Here is a 23,231-nt window from a genome sequence, read left to right on the forward strand (position 1 = left end):
TTTGAGTGCTAAGCACTTTTGAGGGGGTGGTGCTGTCAGTGCCAAGCATTAATGACAGTTCATCTCTCTCTGTACCAATCACTCTTTTGATGTTTGTGTAGTGTTCAGCCAAATAATTCATAACTAAATAAAAAAAAAACACTATGAGATGATTCTTCTGTTATTTTGTAAGGGGGAAAGTAGGCTATAAATTGTAATAATGTTTATTTTATTGTTAAACCTGTTAAATTTTTACATACAAACTAAAAATTATTTGTTTTTAAATTTGGAATATTAAAAATTGCAATTTTGTCATCTTAATTGACTGGTATGCATCTTTTTTATTATTCCTCATGTGTATAGGAACAAACATACAACATTAAAAAAAGTATGTATCTGTATAACTCAGTTATGATATTTTTATAACTGAGTTTTGAGTTTGTAAATTTGTATTTGTGTAGTGTTCCACAAAATAAACAATGGAACATGAAATTCATAGCCATAACACACGTAATAAAAATTATGCTGAAGTTGGATAATGTCGGTTAAGTAAAATCCTTAACAGCCATGTTGTGGTAATCTTTGAAGGTTTATAATTTTGTTGAAAGACATATAAGCTCATATCCATTTGATAGATTTAAAAATAACTTTTATTCCCGGCAGTTGGAGAATCCTTTTTAAAGCTTAAATGAATTTTTCAAAATTAAAAATATTGATTTTAATGATTGCACTTTTGTATTCTGTTAAAATCACTGTTGTGCTGTATAAACTTAATTATTGTTCATTTTAAGATTTTGATGTGGACATTTCATAATATGTGCTTATTTTAAGAATAATGAGCTGTATTTATGACTTTGTTAATGACGTTGTACATTTTTGTGGCAAATAAAAATGATTAAATGAAATGAAAATATATTTCACAACTTTTTCGAAAGCAACCGTAATGGGATGATTTTGTTTCACTGTGTTGGAAGAAATGTATGACATGACTGACTTACAATATTTTATTTAGATGATAAAATCTGTTGCAATTTTAAAATTAAAATTTGATACATCAAAATTTTAATTCTTTACATGTTGATAAAGAAAAAACTGTTTTTTTGATCTTAATATAAATAAAATCGAGATAGATAATACATGTTTATTTGAAACAATATGTATAAAATAAGACTAAGTACAAGGCCTTATCTCAACATTTAGTAACAGAATAATAAATAATCAAAAAGACGATCTAATCGGCGGCCCGCAGGTATTTCTGAAAAGTGTAGAGAACCAATAAAATTAGTTCTTTGCATACCATATTATTATCTTTGTTCGACTCACAACATCTCAATGTTCTACATAAACACTACTTATTCATTAAATAATATTTATGATTTGTTTGTGGATAGAGTGGGGAGAATAGAATCAACTTTATTGCCACAACATTTGCAAAGAACTTGTGATTTATTTTATTCATTAATAGTAAAACATTTAACGGATAAAAAAAATTGATTAACCTCACTGTCAATATTAGTTTTTAAAGGTAGTAGTTTGGATTATGAGTACATTTTAAAACAGTACAATAATAATAATAATAAAATAATTGTAAAACTATATAATATACTTACTCTTAAATTGGTAAGTACAAATTTAAAACTTCATCTCATACTTCTAAATGTTACAAGCAGTACATGTCACTTTCTATGTGTTGTTAGTTACACTTCAATACATATTTGTTATAAAGCATATATTTTTAATAAAATTAAACCTGAGCTGTATTACATTACAATGCTATTCATAGAGAAATATTTTTCCAAAGGGAGAGTAGGTATTGTATTTATATTTGGATGCATAAGGTTGAGGCAAAAAATTCGTAATGTATATAGTCAAACAATGGTTCACCGAAGGGACTATTCCCTTCCAGTAGTTTAAGATATTATTGGACGCTTAAGATGCTTAAAGACGATTAAAGCGCCTGCGCCGCAGCATTCGCCAAAACCGGTCTCTTGGTACCTCGTATATCCTAACATATGGGTTGCCTCGTATATATGGAAGGTACATTAGCAATTCTTCTATTAAGAGAGGTGTGAACATTATTGGCTCCAGGAATTGCACTTCAGCTCGAAGTTGTTCTATAGGCCTTGGGAATGTGGGAGTTGGTGGTTCATCCACTTGTCCTAGTTGAGGGCCGTAACATGAAGCTCCAACTGGGCTGAAACACAACATAGCAGACTTGAATCCTATCTCATCATTGAGCTAAGGTCATGATGTTTAGATCTAGCTGATGATAAATTCATTGAGACGAAACACAAATATGCAGACTTGAATCCTGTCTCATCAGTGAGCTAGGGCATGATGTTTAGATCCAGTTGGTGATGAATTCATTGAGACGAAACACAAATATGCAGACTTGAATCCTATTTCAAAATTGTTCTAAGGTAGTGATGTGAAGGTCCAACCGGATGAGAAAATCATTGAGCTGATACACAGCATTGAATCCAGACTTGAATCGTACAGTGTCTCAACATTGAGCTAACATCATGGTGTGAAGGTCCAACTGATGATAAACTCATTGAGCTGAAACACAGCATTGTAGACTTGAATCCTATCTCAACATTAGAAAAGCAAATTGATATCTATAATCAACAACAAAAGAGAAGTCTGTTAGAGAAGGAGTGTACAGTGCAAATGATGCTTTTAAATCAGCCAAAACATGATGTGCAATGAGTATAGCAATACCCTTCTCGTTCACAACCTAATAGGAACCCCAACTAATAAAACAAACATGATAATACACCATTTATCATCACAGAAACAAAGCAAGTGATGAATAACAAATTATGTTACTCAGGTGTGATGGTTGAGTGCAGAACTAGCAAGTATTACACAATATATCTCAATTGTGGCAGTTAAAAGATTAAGATCTTATAAAATTTAGTGTTTAGTAAAGTAAATATAAATATTGCTCTTTGGAGCGAACTTAGCAAAAAAAGATGTTAAAATAAGTTTGTAAAAATTTTAACTTGGAATGCAAATGTTAAACTAAGTTAATATTAACATTACTGTGCCAGAAAGTTTTACATTTTGATACAAAAAAAAAAAAATGTTTAGAAAAAGTCCTACCCATACTCACAGTTTATTTTATAAAGATAAGATGACCTTTTTAAGTATGGTAACAATATGAGAGTGATTTAAGTTTTTTTCCAAAATTTGGAGGGGGCCAATATGGCCCCTCCCCTAGATCTATCACTATTACGAATTGATTTTGGCTTATAAGTAAACACAGTAGAAAAATAGGAGGATTATCTAGATTATAACTACTTCCCCTCAACCAGGGCTGTACCAAGGTTTGGTGGGCCCGAAAAGATATTCAGCTGGGCCCCCTCATGTCCTAACACCACACCGTCCGTTCAATTAGGTACCACACAGTCCCTTCAAATAAACATGTGGTGGGGCCCAGCTCGAACCTGGTAAAATTGTCTGAGTAAGGGGCAACCCACGAGGATCAAAGAGAAATGTATCTTTTTACTGGCATAATACCGGCATAAAAATAATCAATAACAATAAATAGCATATTAATAGTTTTGTAGCATAATAATAGGGTATATTTTTATGATAGCTGTATACCCTTAAATACCCGCAATACACTTACAGAAAATTCACACATTTTTGTTTTTCTGTAAAACACAAATTGACCTATTAAAATAATGCACTTAATTTCTATCTTAAGTAATGTTTTTTCCCCCTTATATATAAAATTTTAACTTTGTGGAAACACCTTTATAACACTTAACCCTTTCACTACCACTGGGACACACATGTCCCGAGAGAATAAAAAAAAATATGGACACTAAATGATGCTAAATTTGAGGGCAATTTTGTAATAGTCACTACAGGTGGGTATTTTCACTTTGCTGTATTGGCACAATAACTTGCTGGAGCACTCAGTTTTTATTTCACTGTTGTTTTGTTCTGACCATGTGGTTGCACTTTTGAGGTTATGGTGTTGTTGTTTTTGCTAGTGACTGTTTAATTCAATATAGTGAGTTATTTTTTGTCCCTAATAGCTACAGATAACCGTACTGTATATACAATCAATTTGTTTATTGATTTATTTCAGTGAAACTTGTTTAATTTGCCATATTCTTGTCTTTTTTGTGCTGGGACACAGGTGTCCCAGTGGTGTTTCAGTGCGGGACATATACGTCCCAGTGGTAGTGTAGGACCATGTCGCATTTAAATAGTAAAGACATAAGTAGTTTGCTAGAGTTTCCTTCAAGTGAACCTGATAGACCTTCGGAAGGTGATTTGATGTATGATAGCGACAAAGACCCCTGACTATAAACCTTCTGACTGTTCTGAAAGTGAAATGTGAACAGTTTTTTGCTGACAGTGATAATGACGTTCACCAATCTGATTCTTCCGAAAAAAGTGATGACGCTTCTGAAAATCCAGCTGCTCAAAAACCTGATGATGCTGATGACGGTGGGCAGGTTTCTAATGATCCTGGCGAGGGAACTAGCAACCAGCCGGACACTGCTGATAACAGTCATCAGGCCACTGCAGATTCTGGTGAAAGAACGGGTACCCAGCCGAAAACTAACAAGAAGAATAGAACGGAACTAGGTAAAAATAAGCCTGTAGGTAACGAGAGACCAAAAATCATTTGGAATAAGGTAAAACAAACTTTTAAAACCTAGAAAATCCTTGCCAATAAAAGTTAGGCCTATAATTTTAGCTAAAATCAACAGAGGTTCAAAGGAAATGACAGTATTTTTGGAAGTTTTCCCTAAAAGCCTTTTTATGTACATATCGCACTGCACAAATGAAAGATTATACATACTACAAAAACAAAAGAAAAAAAAATATAGCTAAGACAAATTATCATGAAATAATGGTTGTAATAGGCTGCGTTCTCATCATGTGCTACAATCGCTTACCAAAACATATCTGACTACTGATCCATGCAAGAATCCATGGGAAATGTAGCTATAAAGAAAGCTATATCAAGGAACAGGTTTCAGTTGTTGATGTCGAAGCTGTACTTCAACCTGCCAAACAAACCTGAGAATGCTACCAAGACTTATTATGTAGATGAATTAGTTTCTTGTTTGAAACATACTTTTCCTAAGGCAAGAACAGAAGCAACATTTCAAAGCATTGATGAATCAATGGCTAAGTTCAAGGGTAGGTCGACCATGAAACAATATGTTCCCTTGAAACCCATAAAGAGGGGCATAAAAATATGGGAAAGGTGCGATTCTGACACTGGCTATTGCTATGACTTCAATGTTTATGCAGGTAAAGATCTTGAAAATGTGGACGGTTCATTAGGTGAAAGAGTTGTGGGCAAACTTTCGTCAACTGTAAGAGGTGACAAGGAAGAAGTTGTGCTGTCATTTGATCGTTTTTTCACCTCGGTCAAATTGTTATGTGAAACACGCCATCCTAGTGTCGCAACTTGCATCGGGAACAGGGTAAATGTGCCTAAGTTTGAAAATAAACTTAAAAAAATATGAGAGTGAATTTTTATGTTGTAAGGAAGGTGTAGTAGCAGTGTCATGGAAGGATTCTAAGCAGTTTGTTGTCCTGAGTAACTTACACTCAGACACTGTGACAACAGTCAAGAGAATGCAACAAAATGGAGAAAGAAAGGATGTTACATGCCCTGAAGCTATTGCTTTATACAATGAAATAATGGGAGGAGTTGATATTTCTGATCAAAAAGTAGGTGTGTACGATTTTGATAGGAAGTCAAAAAAATGGTGGAAAAAGGTGTTCTATAAACTTCTTCTAACATCAGTTGTCAACGCATGGATTTTGCACCAAGAAGTTCAACACAGGAAAACGTCTCTTCTGACGTTCATGGTGCCTCTAGCGGAACAGCTGCTCGCCGAAGGATCAACAAATACTTCAGTCAAAAGAAGAGCTAGCATTGGAAGAACATCAAAGAGAGTGAAAACAATGTCAAACGTCGGTACTCATTTGCCTGTGGAAGGACAGACCAGAAGAAGATGCAAGCGCTGCTCGGATCACCAGACAGAAAAACGAACAAAAACCATGTGCGCAGAATGTGACCTCCCACTTTGTTAAAACGTGTTTTTTTTCAATATATCACACTTAATTATGTAAAATGTATCTCTTCACGTATTTGTGCAATTTATTGGAATTGATTTTTCTTTTTATTTGTTGTAATAAACATGTGTTTGAATAAATTACTAATTATTATTTACCTTATTGTTACCAATTACATACTTGTGTATACTACCAGTGGGACATATGTGTCCCGTGTTCATATACCACTGGGACACATATGTCCCAGCAAAAAAAATTAAAAAACGTCTGTAAAAAATAGTAAACGTTAGAAAAAAAAATCAGAAAAAAATATTTCTTGCATAATTTGATATAACGAATTAATTAAAATCAAAATTTCAAAAATTGAAAAGTGGTAGTGAAAGGGTTAAAACATAAAGCTAATTGAAGATTTATGTTGATACCTGCTGTTTGAGGCTAGGGAACCATTGGATGTATGAGAACTTGTGCCAAACTGTTCCTGATTGGGTTCAAGTGACTCTGGAGTTGTATCAGACTGGTCCTGATTGGGTTCCAGTGACTCTGGAGTTGTGTCAGACTGGTCCTGATTGGGTTCCAGTGACTCTGGACTTGTGCCAGACTGGTCCTGATTGGGTTCCAGCGACTCTGGTTTTGTACCAGACTGGTCCTGATTGGGTCCCAGCGACTCTGGTTTTGTACCAGACTGGTCCTGATTGGGTTCCAGCGACTCTGGTTTTGTACCAGACTGGTCCTGATTGGGTCCCAGCGACTCTAGTTTTGTACCAGACTGGTCCTGATTGGGTTCCAGCGACTCTGGTTTTGTACCAGACAGGTCCTGATTGGGATCCATTGACTTTGATTCAACGTTCTTCGTGATCTGTTGCAAAGCAAATTAATATAAAAACATAACATTTTATCTATTAAAAACATTTTACATAAAATATACAGATATATCTTTTATAAGAATGTTATACTTGGATATTTTAAATATTTGAGACAGACCATATTGATATGGCAAATAAACCCACTTATGAGTTAATGTCCTTTACAACATGCTTATAAAGTGAACTAGTATTCATAGTTTATACTTATAAATGCAGTCAAACTTGGATAATTTAAATGTCTTTTAATTCAGAATTTTGTATATTGTGAAATTTTTTTGATCCCTTGACATTCCTATACAATTTTATAAAGTTGTATAATTTTAAATGTTGGATAACTTGAATGTTTTAAATAGTCCCTTAAGCTTCTAATTATTCAAGTTCGACTGTACGGTGTATATTTCTTCAAAATCCTACACAGTGGATTCTGTCTAAAGTTTGGTTTCCTACAATTATGATTTTGTACTGTAATATTTAATTGATTGTTACTTTGCATATAATTTACTACAGATATCCTGAAATGATGCTTATTTCATAAAACAACTAACAATAAAATACAACCATAACTTACTGACTGTTGTTTGTGTTACTTATTGTGAGTTAATTCAAACAGATTAGGAAGAAGAATCTTAGATGGCATATTGTAATGTTCCTATCTCTGATTTCTTATGCTAAATAAACTATTAAATATTTTTTTCAAACAATACTTTCCATTAAGTCCTTACACCCACCTCTGTTTATTTACAAACTTTCATTTTTATTTAAACATTTTTTACAATATTTTGCAGTATTGTATATTGAATTTGTTTAAGTCTGCTTCCAGTGATAGCCATTTTAACTGCTTCTTGCACTTAAGTTCATTCAGATTTTTAGTCATTTTGATTTAGTGTGTATAATATTGCACCTAGAAAATCTGGATGAACTTAAATAGCTTCTTTAAAATGAGTCATGGGGTGATCTGGTTAAAGCCCCAACTAATGAGGCAGCCAATATATTTATAAATACCCTTTCACAAGCAATAGATGCAGAGTACCCCTAGAAGTAGAAAAGGCCGGGATGGTTTGATTACTCCACTGATCGTTGGCCCACCTACCCTCCTGGAAGAAATGAAATTTTTTCAGAGGGTCGTTGGCCCAACAACCTATTTTACAGATGTATAGAGATTCGATTACTCCACTGGTTCGTTGGCCCAACGACCCTATTTGTTTCATTTCTGTAAATTGTAAATATAGGGTCGTTGGTCCAACGAACCTTATACTTTTCATTTACTGGTATAGGTTCGTTGGGCCAACGATCAGTGGTGTAATTGGACCATGAATTAATATTAAGCAATAATATTTGAAGGGGGTCGTTGGGCTAACGAACCTAAATTAAATTAATTCTACGATGTTCAGAAGAGGGCTGATTACACTACCAGGCGTTAGCCCAACGACCCACGCCGCTGCATTAGCTCACGAAAGCGGACAGAGGGTCGATTAGTCCACTACTTCATTCTCCGTCTCCTTCTAAGCCCTCTTGCAAGACAATGTTTTACTTTTTTAGCACTCCAGTTAATATGTTGTTTTAGTTTTGTTCTCTAGATACTAATGTATGCAGAAAATATTTCGTAACTGATAAAGTAACCCTATAAATATTAAATACTAAAAATTAAAGATATAAATATTAGTAGGTGTATTTAGTATTATATCAGTATTAGTATCCACAAATCCTATTATAAGATGACATTTTGTTTTTATCAGTACCTTTTTAATACTTATATAACAAGGTTGATATAAAGTATAAGTGGTTTCATATGTAAACAAACATTAGATTATTAAAATTCGTTGATAGTTATATTTTGTTTGGTTATTAAGAAGTCGGAGAAACGTATTGAAATTCCGTAAATGTTCTTAGACGCATATGTTTTACAAGTTTAGAAATAATTAAAATAGATTTAAGATTGCAAATTCAAATGATTACAAAATATCTTTAAGTGAAAGTGGTTCATCCATCGAACTGTAGTTTGAGTGGTTATGTGTACATAACCGTCGTTCAAAATTGCATTATTGTGTAATAATGTGTTAATAACTTGTGTAAAATGTCAAACACCATAAAATATGTAAATTATGCTTCTAACTGTAGTTATAACTGTATATTTAGTATCAATTATAAATTTTCACACACACACATATATGTATATATATATATATATATATATATATATATATATGTGTGTGTGTGTGTGTGTGTGTGTGTGTGTGAAAATTTTAAAAATATCATAGAACACTTCTCAGTAGTTGTTAATATAATTATAATAACCTTAAATACTAAAACACGAGCCATATGATTTAGTAACATCTAAGTTGTGCAGTTTACACCACGTCGAAATGTTGCTTAAGCAATTAAATTCTTACAATGTATCGGTTCTGCTGTGAGGAACTGTATTCAGGCAAGAGATCTTAAACCTGAACAATATTGTGACAGGCCAGCTTTCCATGGTTAGACCGAAATAGTTGGTTACGACACCAGGCCATGTAAACGAAGAACTAATTCTTGTACTATATTATGATGTTAATTAACTGAAAGAAAACCACCAGGCTCAGTGAAAACTGAATAAAATCATGTAAATAAACTTGTTGACTGCGACTTCATGTTACGGTCGACAGTTGTCACTATTCTCATCGGCCACCACAGCGTAAAAAGCTACAACGAAGACGCCAAAGAAAACTTTTATTTCAAATTAAAACTATTAATAATTATAACAAGGTTTGTCTCTGAGATAGAAATTGAAGTTTACATTTTTCAACTTAGAAGGAAACTGACGAAGACACCATGAAAAGAATAATCTTGAACTTATGGGAAATTAAAGCTCTAGTAGTGGTCAGTTGCATGTGAAACTTTTTGCGACATGTCTAATAATATTGTATTTCTAATGTAGTACCACAAATTACACTATTATAATTATAGCATCTAACAGTTGCATTACGTTTTTTAGATTACCTCATATAGAATTTCCGTTATAAGATAATGTAATGTAACAATCAACATTACTTCATCAGGGGCTTCTATTTTAAAGTTGGCAACATATTGATATAGTTTTCTTTAATATTTGCTATAAATGTAGTTTATATCCATCTGAAGAAATGTACCAGATTCACGAAAATGTGTAAATGCTTCAGAACATTATAAAACGGCTTTTTTGAAGAGAATTGGCCAGTTTTTTTTCCTTGTACGTGTATATGTACATGATCAACAATCGATACTAATGTAGTTTGAATTAAATCAGGCTATTGCCGTTTATACAAATTATACAGGGTGTATATTATGTCTGGAAACACCCAAATATATCTTTTAATAATTTAAATATAAATTTGAAACCTCTTACAATCGTGATAGAGATTGGGCATCTACTTTTTGGAACAATGTTTTGTTATGTCACACCAACGGGGGACGTCCTGCCGAGGGTATCGTGAATATTCTTAATGGAAGCCTATACCTTGTGATACATAATTTTAAAGGTAATAGCTTACTGAATTGAATGCCACAAACCGCATCTCAAGGGAATTATTCTATCAGAAAATAGAGCATTTTTAGTATTGAAAATTTACTGATGTTCAACAATGTAATTTTAACATGGTTCTTGCCACAAAATGTGTTACACTAATTTTTTAGCATTTTTTTAAATGTTCAATTAAATAAAACAAAAATTTCATTTTAAGCTGGTTCTATTAGCACAAATTTGCCAGTTTTTATTACAGTACAATTATGGAAATACTTATGTTATTGATTTCTTATTACAAATAAAAAATAATGTATGCTGTTAGAAAAGTCTTACAACAAACGTTTTACCTGCATTTGGTGTCAAAGCAATTGTTCGAACTGTGTTCCTTCTACGGTTTGACAATGAGCCAATCTTGTGTAAAATGATTCGACAGAGTTGCCTAACATTTCTTCAGTTATCAAAGCAATCTCCTCTATAATCCTGTTTCTTAGGTCTTCCAAATTATGAGGCTTTCTTCTATAAACATTGGATTTTAAATGACCCCATAGGAAATAATCGATTGGTGACAAATCCGGAGATCTTGGAGGCCATTCGATTTCTCCTCTTCGGCCAATCCATTTATGAGGAAACCTTAAATCCAAATACTCTCTTACCTGTCTCCCATAATGGGGTGGAGCACCATCCTGCTGAAACCATACATTATCAAAGTATTCTCCTGATGCAATTTGAATAGCTGGGATTATTTCATTTTGGAGCATATTGTAGTAAAGTTCGGCATTTAAATTTCCATTGATGAAAAAGGGTTCCAACAATTTTGTTACCTAAAATTCCACACCATACGTTCAGTTTTTGTGGTTGCTGTGAATGGGACTCAGTAATCCAATGTGGGTTTTCACTAGCCCAGTAACGGCAATTGTGCCTGTTAACATTGCCATTTAGGAAAAAAGTTGCCTCATCAGAAAATAGTATGTTGGTCAGAAAATCTCTATTGTCATCACATTTGCGCATCACAAGTTCACAAAACTCAACTCTTCTGTCGTAATCATCCTCACTTAACTGTTGGACTAAATGAACTTTAAATGGTTTGTATTTATTAATTTTCAAAATCTTACTCACAGACATAGGGTGCATATCATGTTGCTGTGCAGCTTTTCTGAGCGATGTATGTGGGTCTTCAATAAATGTTTGCAAAACATCTAGTGCATGTTCTTCATCTGTTGCAGATTGTATCCTACCCGACTTTGGTTGATTACGTACACTCCCTGTCATTTCAAAACGCTCAATAGTTTTTGATATTGTTGAAACACTTATGGGATTCCTTTCTGGGAAAGTGTCATTAAACAAATTACAAACTTCCCGATAAGATCTTTGACGATCGCCATATCCTCGCATCATCAACAGAGTAATTCGTTCTCTTTCAGACAATTCCATTAAAATGCCAAATAAAAACTGAACTACTGTAATTAGATAACTTGTTGACAGCAATGCTTCAGAGACACTGATTAACTCGACAGGAATGATATGACCTTTGTCCATTTGTAATTCCCAAGCTTAGACCTGTCTAGTGAAAGCTCCATGCTCAACAAACTGAAACCTGTAGACCAGATGATTAATAACACAATAATGTTTCTCATAGGCTAGTGACCTTTGTCTCTTTAAACCTTCCTGCTGACTGGAAAACACCAAGTACAGATTCATAAGTAATCAGAGAAAGTTACTCATAAGTTTTATTCATTGTAATAAAAACTGGTAAATTTGTACTAATGAAACCAGCTTAAAAATAAATTGTTTATTTTATTTTAATTGAACATTTAAAAAATGCTAAAAAATTAGTGTAACACATTTTGTGGCAAGAACCATGTTAAAATTACATTGTTGAACATCAGTAAATTTTCAATACTAAAAATGCTCTATTTTCTGATAGAATAATTCCTTTGAGATGCGGTTTGTGGCATTCAATTCAGTAAGCTATTACCTTTAAAATTATGTATCACAAGGTATAGGCTTCCATTAAGAATATTCACGATACCCCCGGCAGGACGTCCCCCGTTGGTGTGACATAACAAAACATTGTTCCAAAAAGTAGATGCCCAATCTCTATCACGATTGTAAGAGGTTTCAAATTTATATTTAAATTATTAAAGGATATATTTGGGTGTTTCCAGACATAATATACACCCTGTATACATATATATATATATATATATATATATATATATACATATATATATATAATTTTTTCAATAAACATTGAATCACAAAAAATACTTGCTCCGCCGGGACTCGAACCCGGATCTCTCACTTGCCGGGTGAATGTGCTATCATTACACCACAGAGCCCTCACTTTTTACGATTCAATTATTTTGTATTTGGCCATATCTGTCACATATGCGTTTAAATAACCAAACTAACATATGATCGGAAGACCAAATACCTGTCAAACGACTTTTTGTTTACATTAATTAAATCTGTATAAATGGCAATAGCCGAATTTAATTTTTTCAATAATCATTGAATCACAAAAAGTACTTGCTCCGCCGGGACTCGAACCCGGATCTCTCACTTGCCGGGTGAATGTGCTATCATTACACCACAGAGCCCTCACTTTTTACGTTTCAATTATTTTGTATTTGGCCATATCTGTCACATATGCGTTTAAATAACCAAACTAACATATGATCGGAAGACCAAATACCTGTCAAACGACTTTTTGTTTACATTAATTAAATCTGTACAAATGGCAATAGCCGAATTTAATTTTTTCAATAAACATTGAATCACAAAAAGTACTTGCTCTGCCGGGACTCGAACCCGGATCTCTCACTTGCCGGGTGAATGTGCTATCATTACACCACAGAGCCCTCACTTTTTACGATTCAATTATTTTGTATTTGGCCATATCTGTCACATATGCGTTTAAATAACCAAACTAACATATGATCGGAAGACCAAATACCTGTCAAACGACTTTTTGTTTACATTAATTAAATCTGTATAAATAGCAATAGCCGAATTTAATTTTTTCAATAAACATTGAATCACAAAAAGTACTTGCTCCGCCGGGACTCGAACCCGGATCTCTCACTTGCCGGGTGAATGTGCTATCATTACACCACAGAGCCCTCACTTTTTACGATTCAATTATTTTGTATTTGGCCATATCTGTCACATATGCGTTTAAATAACCAAACTAACATATGATCGGAAGACCAAATACCTGTCAAACGACTTTTAGTTTACATTAATTAAATCTGTACAAATGGCAATAGCCGAATTTAATTTTTTCAATAAACATTGAATCACAAAAAGTACTTGCTCCGCCGGGACTCGAACCCGGATCTCTCACTTGCCGGGTGAATGTGCTATCATTACACCACAGAGCCCTCACTTTTTACGATTCAATTATTTTTGTATTTGGCCATATCTGTCACATATGCGTTTAAATAACCAAACTAACATATGATCGGAAGACCAAATACCTGTCAAACGACTTTTTGTTTACATTAATTAAATCTGTACAAATGGCAATAGCCGAATTTAATTTTTTCAATAAACATTGAATCACAAAAAGTACTTGCTCCGCCGGGACTCGAACCCGGATCTCTCACTTGCCGGGTGAATGTGCTATCATTACACCACAGAGCCCTCACTTTTTACGATTCAATTATTTTGTATTTGGCCATATCTGTCACATATGCGTTTAAATAACCAAACTAACATATGATCGGAAGACCAAATACCTGTCAAACGACTTTTTGTTTACATTAATTAAATCTGTATAAATGGCAATAGCCGAATTTAATTTTTTCAATAAACATTGAATCACAAAAAGTACTTGCTCCGCCGGGACTCGAACCCGGATCTCTCACTTGCCGGGTGAATGTGCTATCATTACACCACAGAGCCCTCACTTTTTTACGATTCAATTATTTTGTATTTGGCCATATCTGTCACATATGCGTTTAAATAACCAAACTAACATATGATCGGAAGACCAAATACCTGTCAAACGACTTTTTGTTTACATTAATTAAATCTGTACAAATGGCAATAGCCGAATTTAATTTTTTCAATAAACATTGAATCACAAAAAGTACTTGCTCCGCCGGGACTCGAACCCGGATCTCTCACTTGCCGGGTGAATGTGCTATCATTACACCACAGAGCCCTCACTTTTTACGATTCAATTATTTTGTATTTGGCCATATCTGTCACATATGCGTTTAAATAACCAAACTAACATATGATCGGAAGACCAAATACCTGTCAAACGACTTTTTGTTTACATTAATTAAATCTGTATAAATGGCAATAGCCGAATTTAATTTTTTCAATAAACATTGAATCACAAAAAGTACTTGCTCCGCCGGGACTCGAACCCGGATCTCTCACTTGCCGGGTGAATGTGCTATCATTACACCACAGAGCCCTCACTTTTTACGATTCAATTATTTTGTATTTGGCCATATCTGTCACATATGCGTTTAAATAACCAAACTAACATATGATCGGAAGACCAAATACCTGTCAAACGACTTTTAGTTTACATTAATTAAATCTGTACAAATGGCAATAGCCGAATTTAATTTTTTCAATAAACATTGAATCACAAAAAATACTTGCTCCGCCGGGACTCGAACCCGGATCTCTCACTTGCCGGGTGAATGTGCTATCATTACACCACAGAGCCCTCACTTTTTACGATTCAATTATTTTGTATTTGGCCATATCTGTCACATATGCGTTTAAATAACCAAACTAACATATGATCGGAAGACCAAATACCTGTCAAACGACTTTTTGTTTACATTAATTAAATCTGTATAAATGGCAATAGCCGAATTTAATTTTTTCAATAATCATTGAATCACAAAAAGTACTTGCTCCGCCGGGACTCGAACCCGGATCTCTCACTTGCCGGGTGAATGTGCTATCATTACACCACAGAGCCCTCACTTTTTACGTTTCAATTATTTTGTATTTGGCCATATCTGTCACATATGCGTTTAAATAACCAAACTAACATATGATCGGAAGACCAAATACCTGTCAAACGACTTTTTGTTTACATTAATTAAATCTGTACAAATGGCAATAGCCGAATTTAATTTTTTCAATAAACATTGAATCACAAAAAGTACTTGCTCCGCCGGGACTCGAACCCGGATCTCTCACTTGCCGGGTGAATGTGCTATCATTACACCACAGAGCCCTCACTTTTTACGATTCAATTATTTTGTATTTGGCCATATCTGTCACATATGCGTTTAAATAACCAAACTAACATATGATCGGAAGACCAAATACCTGTCAAACGACTTTTTGTTTACATTAATTAAATCTGTATAAATGGCAATAGCCGAATTTAATATATATATATACGTTTGTGTGTGTGTCTTTAGTCACATCATTGATGTAGAAGAAATGGGAACTAAAAATATATTACATTTATATTAACCAATAAATGTAGTATGTTCTTTATCGACTAAAAAATAATAATGTACAAGTTACCTCATACCTGCATTTCATTAATATATAATTTATAATAATTATATTTTCATAAAATGCATTCACACACATAATGCAGATAAAATTACTATAGTGCAGGAGGAGTGGATGCCGTGCCGCCTGTCCTTGACCATAGTGGAGTAATCGGTCAGTGGAGTAATCAACCCTTTTCATTTGAAATGCAATGTTTTATTTGACCGGATCATTGGGCCAACGACCCAGTGGACTAATTGAAACTCTATAAATTATAAAGCGGGTTGTTGGCCCAACGAACAGTGGTGTAATCGAACCTGTATTCTACAATTTTACTTGTTACTGCAATAGGGCCGTTGGCCCAACGAACCATATAAGCTATTAGTATTTGTAAGTAAATTTCAGGTCATTGGGCCAACAAACCTTTATTGTAAATTGACTGTTTAAATTGCAAAATAAAGTTCGTTGGGCCAACAACCTTTTTAGATTATGTTTTACTTTATCGAATAAATCGGTCCGATTACACCACTGATCGTTTGGCCAACGACCCTCTTATATAAAAACTAAACTAATGTTGGTGAAGTAATCGAACCAGACCCGAAAAGGCAAATAAAAACTATTTGTAGGCAAGAAAGCATTTAGACTAAAAAATAATTACATATAACTCAAAGTCATCATACTGATAAAGAAGAACATAATACAAAGTAGAAAAGCTATAACAAAAGACTAAAGGTGCTCAGACAACAGGCATAAAATAACTATATAGATAGAGTAGGAAACAAATCAAAGGCAGTGTGGGGTGATAAACAATGCTCGAAACAAAGAGAAAAGGATAACAGAACTCTTAACTACAAATAAACGAAGATTTGATATTTAGTCCAAAAAACAGTAGCAGTCGTGGGACTGCCGATAGAAGTGAAAACGGAACTATTAAGTTGAGAGTAATTAACAATACGTTATAGTAGCAGTACATCTGTAATTGTAAATGTGACGCGTTTTTAATTTTCCAATTTTAAAATCCACGAAAAAATATTATCAAATAACTAGAAATCTATTTTACCACGCTAGTAAGATAAATCTTATACCGTAATAATACTCATTTCATGATGAAGAGGTTAAATATTAAAAACATAATTAAAATGAATAATGCTAAATTTTAAATACAAATATTCGTACAAATATTAAAAATGTTTAAAAATATATTCGTTGTTTTCATTATTCATTTATCTGTATAAAAATATTAATATGTTTCATACTCACTTTTGAACTTCCCACGTGGTCAATTTAACTTTACTTACGGATAAAGTATATAATTGCAATAACAATTAAACCCACAATATTTTTAAAACTAATAAATTAGTTAAATTAACTTGGTTCTTTCGTAAAGGTATTTTTATTGCACAATAAACTAATTTATTGAGTTAATACGGTATCAGTGAGCCAATGCGCCAACTACAGTTCCGGCAGAAACGTTCACTCATCACTTCATACGCTACTACAGGCTAAACTAAACATCCAATAAAAAAATGATAAATTACAAAAAAAAATATTCATCTATTTTCACACAACTTTCTCGCTGACAAATTTTGTCTGACCAAAAAATAAAAAAAATCCTCGCTTACTACTTTTTTCTTGTCATTGTAAACGCTATGTAAAATGTAAACAATAATCAAAATTATTTCGAAATTTTTTTAATATTTAAAAATGTAACCAATAGATTGCCAATATTAAGGGCTTTAATTTGACGCATCTTACAGAATTGTACGACATTGGCTTCACTTTTAAATCGCGAGAGGAAGCCATAAAGGTCACTGATTTTCGCAGTCTGTTTTCATACTCCGCCGGGACAGTTTTAACACAGCGAGACTGACTTTTTCATGCAGGTTAGTAGTCCGCGGCCAAGTCTACGGTTAAAAAACACAGCGAGACTGACTTTTTCATGCAGGTTAGTAGTCCGCGGCCAAGTCTACGGTTAAAAAACACAGCGAGACTGACTTTTTCATGCAGGTTAGTATCATTAGCATGTCGGTGACGCGAACCGAGGATTTTACCCTCTACCAAAACGCTCAACGCGCCTAAAGAAGTTTTCACTTCAAAAAAACGTAGCTATGAATTCATTCTTTGCAAATATAACAGAAGAACCCTGAGGAAAAATCCAAATTTTGTGAAGAAAGCAATAAACCTACAGCCCAAACACCAAATACAAAAAGTCAATGTCTTTTCAGATACAAATATAACAGAAATAAAGGAAATCATCTCCAATTTAAAACAAAAAACTCCATTGTTGTAGATGAAATATCTTTAAAAATACTAAAGACACTGTGTGAACTAGCTCCTTTCCCCTTACAATATTTTTCAACAAATCTTTCAAAAAACCTTATACCTTATATATCAAAATTCCCGAGGGAGGGCCTCCAGATTCCCCTACTGATCTGGTGGATTTTCTATACCCCTGAATCTCAGGTGTTCAGGACACTCCCCAGATAAGATTTCTAGGTGTGCCACTAGTATTACAGTAATGCATAGTAGATTTTACGTTGTGCAGAAATGTACCACTTTCTCTAATACTTAAAAAGAATTTTGAGTAATCAATATTAGCCTCAATCTATCAAGGTTAAAATTAAAAAGTTTTAGGATTAGGATAGCTTTACTAATCTTCAAATCAGTTGAGAAAACACCCTGAGTGTTCTGAAGATTTGAACAAAGCATTCAAGTAAGGGGATTACTCCAAAACGTATTGTTTGATACAGGAATATAACAAAAATCTCCTCTTCAGAGAGATTTTAAGAGAGCTGAATACATCCAGAGATTCAAATAACTGGATTCTGTGAAACAAAAAAATTAATTGAATATAATAATGATGGAAAATATTTAGATTGAACAGTGGACAATGGCCTGCTTACTGGAATAAAAGGATTTAGATTTGAATACAGTCAGAGTTGGTGATAAAGTTAGTTTCTTACTAAAAATTACAAGTATAATTGGTTATGTGAAATACTAACAAAAATGTTGTCTACACCGTGCCTCCCCTGTAAGATCTCAGGTTGATGCCTGTAATAGTTTGTTTAAAAATGTAACCGAACGAATATTTAATATGGCATTAGTCTTTTTTACGACTATTAAAATTGCTAACGAACAAAATATTTATTTTTTGTTAATTTATATTTGTGTACGTATATTAATTATAGTGATTGTTATTTACAGATCGCTATAATGTGTTTCTGTCACACTTTGTGACAACAATTTTCTGTAAAAAATTAGATGACCAAAGTAACAATAATGTAGTTAGTGAATAATATTCTACTTGAAGTTCTTATTTGCTTTGTTAATATTTGTTTATCTCCAAGCGTCTGTCACAACATGCACAATAAACGCAGTGGAAATTATTTGCTCAGTGGCAATAAAAAACAAACAGTAATTTCATGTCTCTAAATTTTTGGGGTTGTATACACAGTAAATATCTCCTCTATAAAAGAATAAATCCATTTATACCCCAATATTTTTTACCAGGATTGGCATGATTTGGTAATTAAACATTTTAATTATATTGAAGTAATACAAATACATGCCCATATTTTGAACTAAAAGATGTGTATCCTAGAAGCCCAGTTTAGAATGTATACATTTTAGGTAAAAGGTGGAAGATGTGTGTAGTTCTTAAGATATAGCCATCACTTTCTTGGAATTCTTTTCTGTTATCGGGCGGTCTCCAAAACGTTACATTTTGACTTCAGTTATAGCCGTCTTGATAGAGCAAAAATAAACAATAATACGCTTTCAGATGGCTCTCAAACTTACAATTTTTAATATTATTAGCATATTCCAGGGGAGTGATGCCGTACCTCTGGCTAGACTGGGAGGTACAACAAATTTGTAGTGGTAACTCCTCCATTTGGTCATCCTAGACGTGCCTATGAGTTTTATTTGTAGAGAACTTTGACATTTGCAAACATCTTCACAATGAAAAGAAATTGGGTTATGATTGAATAAGTACCTAAATGTAATCATAACTGCCCAAGAACTCAGCCACCAAGCTGCGTCAATGGTGCTATTGAAGTGGACTAGTTTCATCTTAAGATCATTAGAATTAAGAAACTAATGGAAACTTTTTTACTTATAAATTGTTTTAAAGAAATTTATGTTCTTCACTTAATATTCATCCGAAGTTAGTTATATCCTTATTTTAAGGTCTACCAGGGCCTTCTTAAACTGATGTCGTCCTTTTCAACTGTCGTTACAGATATAATTTTAAAGTTATATACATTTTTATATTGTATATTTGAAACCTTTCTTTAGATTTGGTGCAACTACCTGAATGGCACCCGTGTGGTGGAACAGATCGTACAGGTGTGTAGGACCACCCCTGACCACATATGGCAAATAGCATGCAAGAATGAAATAAATAAATAAATAAGGTCTTTATTTAGCAAGCGTCCATCAGTACAAAAACTGTTTTTCATGAAAACTCTTGTCAGACATATAGAACACATGGAGAACAATAACGTAAACCATAAGATAAACGTAAAACACTAAACTATAAAAACTAAACTAACCTGATGCATATGCATGGGTTAGGCAAACACCACCTTCACACTCCCCTTAAATTTCTTACAGCTATAACTTTTTAAAGTGGGTGGCAAAGCATTGTATTTCTTTGGTCCAAAGTAACTAAAACCCTTTTTCCCCGTTTCCAGCTTTGTCTTTGGTAGGTGCAATAGGCTGTTCTGACGGGTACTACGCACATTAATTTCTTGCCTGAATACCAGCTTATTCCTGAGGTATTCAGGTTTTCCCGTCTGAAGAATTTTGTGGACCAGATTGACGGTTTGCAAGTCGGAGACACCCATGATAGACAACACCTTAGCATTTAATCTGTACTCGCTGATGTGGTCGAATTTTTTCAGATTGTAAACGAATCTCAGTGCTCTGTTCTGCAGACGAGTAAGTATCATCAAATTTTCCTGAGTCAGACAACAAGCAAAAGCTGGAAGAGCATAATGTATAGCAGGAAATATTGTTGACCGAACAATTTCCAGCTTGGAAGATTCTGGCAAAATTGTGCTTAATCTGTAAAGGGCCTTTAATCTCATTGTCACGGTTTTACATATAGCTTTGACATGATTGGAAAAATCGAGTTGGGGGTCAATAGTAACACCAAGAATCTTTAGACTATTACTTGCCATCAAAGGCTTACCGTCCACAAATATACACCGTTCAGCGCAGCTATTCACTGACTGACTACTCGAAGATATCCGGTCTACAAGCATCACAGAACATGTATTAGAATTCAATAGCAAACCATGATCGTCTGACCATTTCTTTACACTCACTAAATCAGTATTGACATGACGGACAGCCTCAGCCGTTTCTGAGGGTTTAAAAGAAATCAGTAGCTGTGAATCATCCGCGTAGGAATGCAAAGAACAGTGACTTAAGTGATCTTTCAAATCTGCTGTGAATATAAGAAAGAGAATCGGTCCTAAGCAACTGCCTTGAGGAACACCGACGAACCTAGGAAGTGCTGTCGATAACTTCCCGTTTACCTTTGTACGTTGCGTACGCCCAGACAAATAAGATGAAAACCATCTAACTGAGATATCATCAAACTGGTAAAATCTTAGCTTTGCTAGCAACAAATCAAAATTCACCGAGTCAAAGGCTTGGGAGAAGTCAAGGGAAGTAATCATACTCTCTAGGCCCTTATCTTTAGCTGAAATAATTTCATCAATGACATTGAGAAGTGCTGAGCAAGTGCTAAAACCCTGCCTAAATCCTGACTGTGTTTCAGGAAGTAATCCTTCAGATTCCAAATATAAGACTAGTTGTTCTGCCACAACTTTTTCCAGTATTTTGGAGATTACAGGAAGGATTGAGATAGGTCGAAAGTCTGAAACTAAGGTAGGATTGAGATTCTTTGGCAGAGGAACCACCACGCTCTGCTTCCAACTAGAAGGGAAATTGCCAGTTATCAATGATACATTAATTACTGTATGCTTTTAAGTGAAAGGTGTTTCTGCATCCACCGTACAGTTTGATAATACACCAAGCAACAGTACTTGTTTTCAACAATGAAAAGTGGTTCACAACAAAATGCTTTGATGGTGACATAGAAACTGTGGGAACTATGTGTGTCTGATACAGCAGAATTTTATCAAATTGGAATTTCAATGCTTGTTTATTGCTTTGATAATAGCCTAAATTTTTTGAGATCATGATGAAAAGTAGTATTCTTAAAGCGTGTCTATGAACCTTTCAATAATATATTTTTATATACTTAAAAAAAATGAAATTTACTTTAACAGCTCTAATATTACTTATATATTTAATATAGGTGATCAGTGGCATAGCTAAGGGGATATGAAGGGAGTAGAACTCCATCCAAAAGTAAAAACAAATTTAATATGTTTAACAGCAACCCAACTTGTTTTAAATACATTATTTAAATGTTCTACTTTGAAATAGGACTATCTAATTAATTTAAATTTAGATTTATTCCATACCTCCACTGTTATATACTCTTCAATCACATTAATCATCCCCCCCCACCCCCCCCCCCCCAACAAGTCAAGTCATAGTTATGCCACTGTATATCATCCCTTAATAAGTAGAAGAACCAAATGTGGTGTCTGCATTAGTGATTTCAAGTAATATTTTGATTTTTAATTGTTAATAGTAACTAAAATAAAGACCTACACTATTAAATACTGCAATTAATAAACATGATTCTCTTAATTACGTAAAACAGAACAGGTTTACATATTTCAAGATAGAAGAACTTCACTCAGGAAGACATCATGGTACCAAGCAAGACACACCCACTTTAAACTAAAGCCAATTCCTGGAATAGTAACAAAAATGCTAACTAGTTCTAAGTATTTACTCATCTTATAACAGGCCAAAGAATAATATATGTTTTACTTACAAGTAATATCGTCTGATCAGCTAATAAAACTTAAATGTTATGAGATTCAGTAGCACCTCACAGGTCAGACTGCACCGTGTGTCTTATCAGTGCTGCCAACTCTCAGATTGCATTGCATTACTCATAGCTCATTCCAGCCAAACACCAGCTGCCACGTAGACAAGTGTCCATTGTCTGGAATTCTTGATAAGAGCAGGCTGTCAACATTCCTGCAGAGAAGGCTGCACCATTACTGTCACCAGTATCTGCAGATATTTTATATGCATATATGACATTCTGAAAAGTCTAAAACTGACCCTGGAGATAAATTTATAAACTAAGTACCTAATTTTAAAAGTTACAAATTCAGTGGCAACCAGCCATGAGTAGTTTAGTTTCATTTTATCACATGATGCATTAGGCCTTTCCATATATAGTAATAAGATCAAGACCTACAGTATCAAAAGTGTAT

General features: G+C 33.9%; 1 protein-coding gene across 1 annotated transcript; it reads right to left on the reverse strand.

The window, feature by feature from the left end:
- Positions 1–1,832: 1,832 nt before the first annotated feature.
- LOC124371131 lies at positions 1,833–22,928 on the reverse strand. Its single transcript, XM_046829445.1, has 3 exons — positions 22,781–22,928; positions 6,459–6,892; positions 1,833–2,173 (listed from the first exon to the last, which is right to left on the reverse strand). Exons 2-3 carry the CDS (start codon positions 6,863–6,865, stop codon positions 1,918–1,920), a joined length of 663 nt encoding a protein of 220 aa, XP_046685401.1. The 5' UTR covers positions 6,866–6,892; positions 22,781–22,928; the 3' UTR covers positions 1,833–1,917.
- Positions 22,929–23,231: the final 303 nt, after the last annotated feature.

This window comes from Homalodisca vitripennis, unplaced genomic scaffold (assembly GCF_021130785.1).
Source record: "Homalodisca vitripennis isolate AUS2020 unplaced genomic scaffold, UT_GWSS_2.1 ScUCBcl_976;HRSCAF=3990, whole genome shotgun sequence".
NCBI lineage: Eukaryota > Metazoa > Arthropoda > Insecta > Hemiptera > Cicadellidae > Homalodisca > Homalodisca vitripennis.

What these genes read in the sequence shown, in the direction of transcription:
- LOC124371131 (XM_046829445.1), bottom strand. Translation starts at nt 6,865, where the DNA reads ATGGATCCCAATCAGGACCTGTCTGGTACAAAACCAGAGTCGCTGGAA. An exon ending in TCCCTAGCCTCAAACAGCAG is followed by an intron (nt 2,174 to 6,458) that starts GTATCAACATAA and finishes GTTGTGTTTCAG; the next exon opens with CCCAGTTGGAGCTTCATGTT.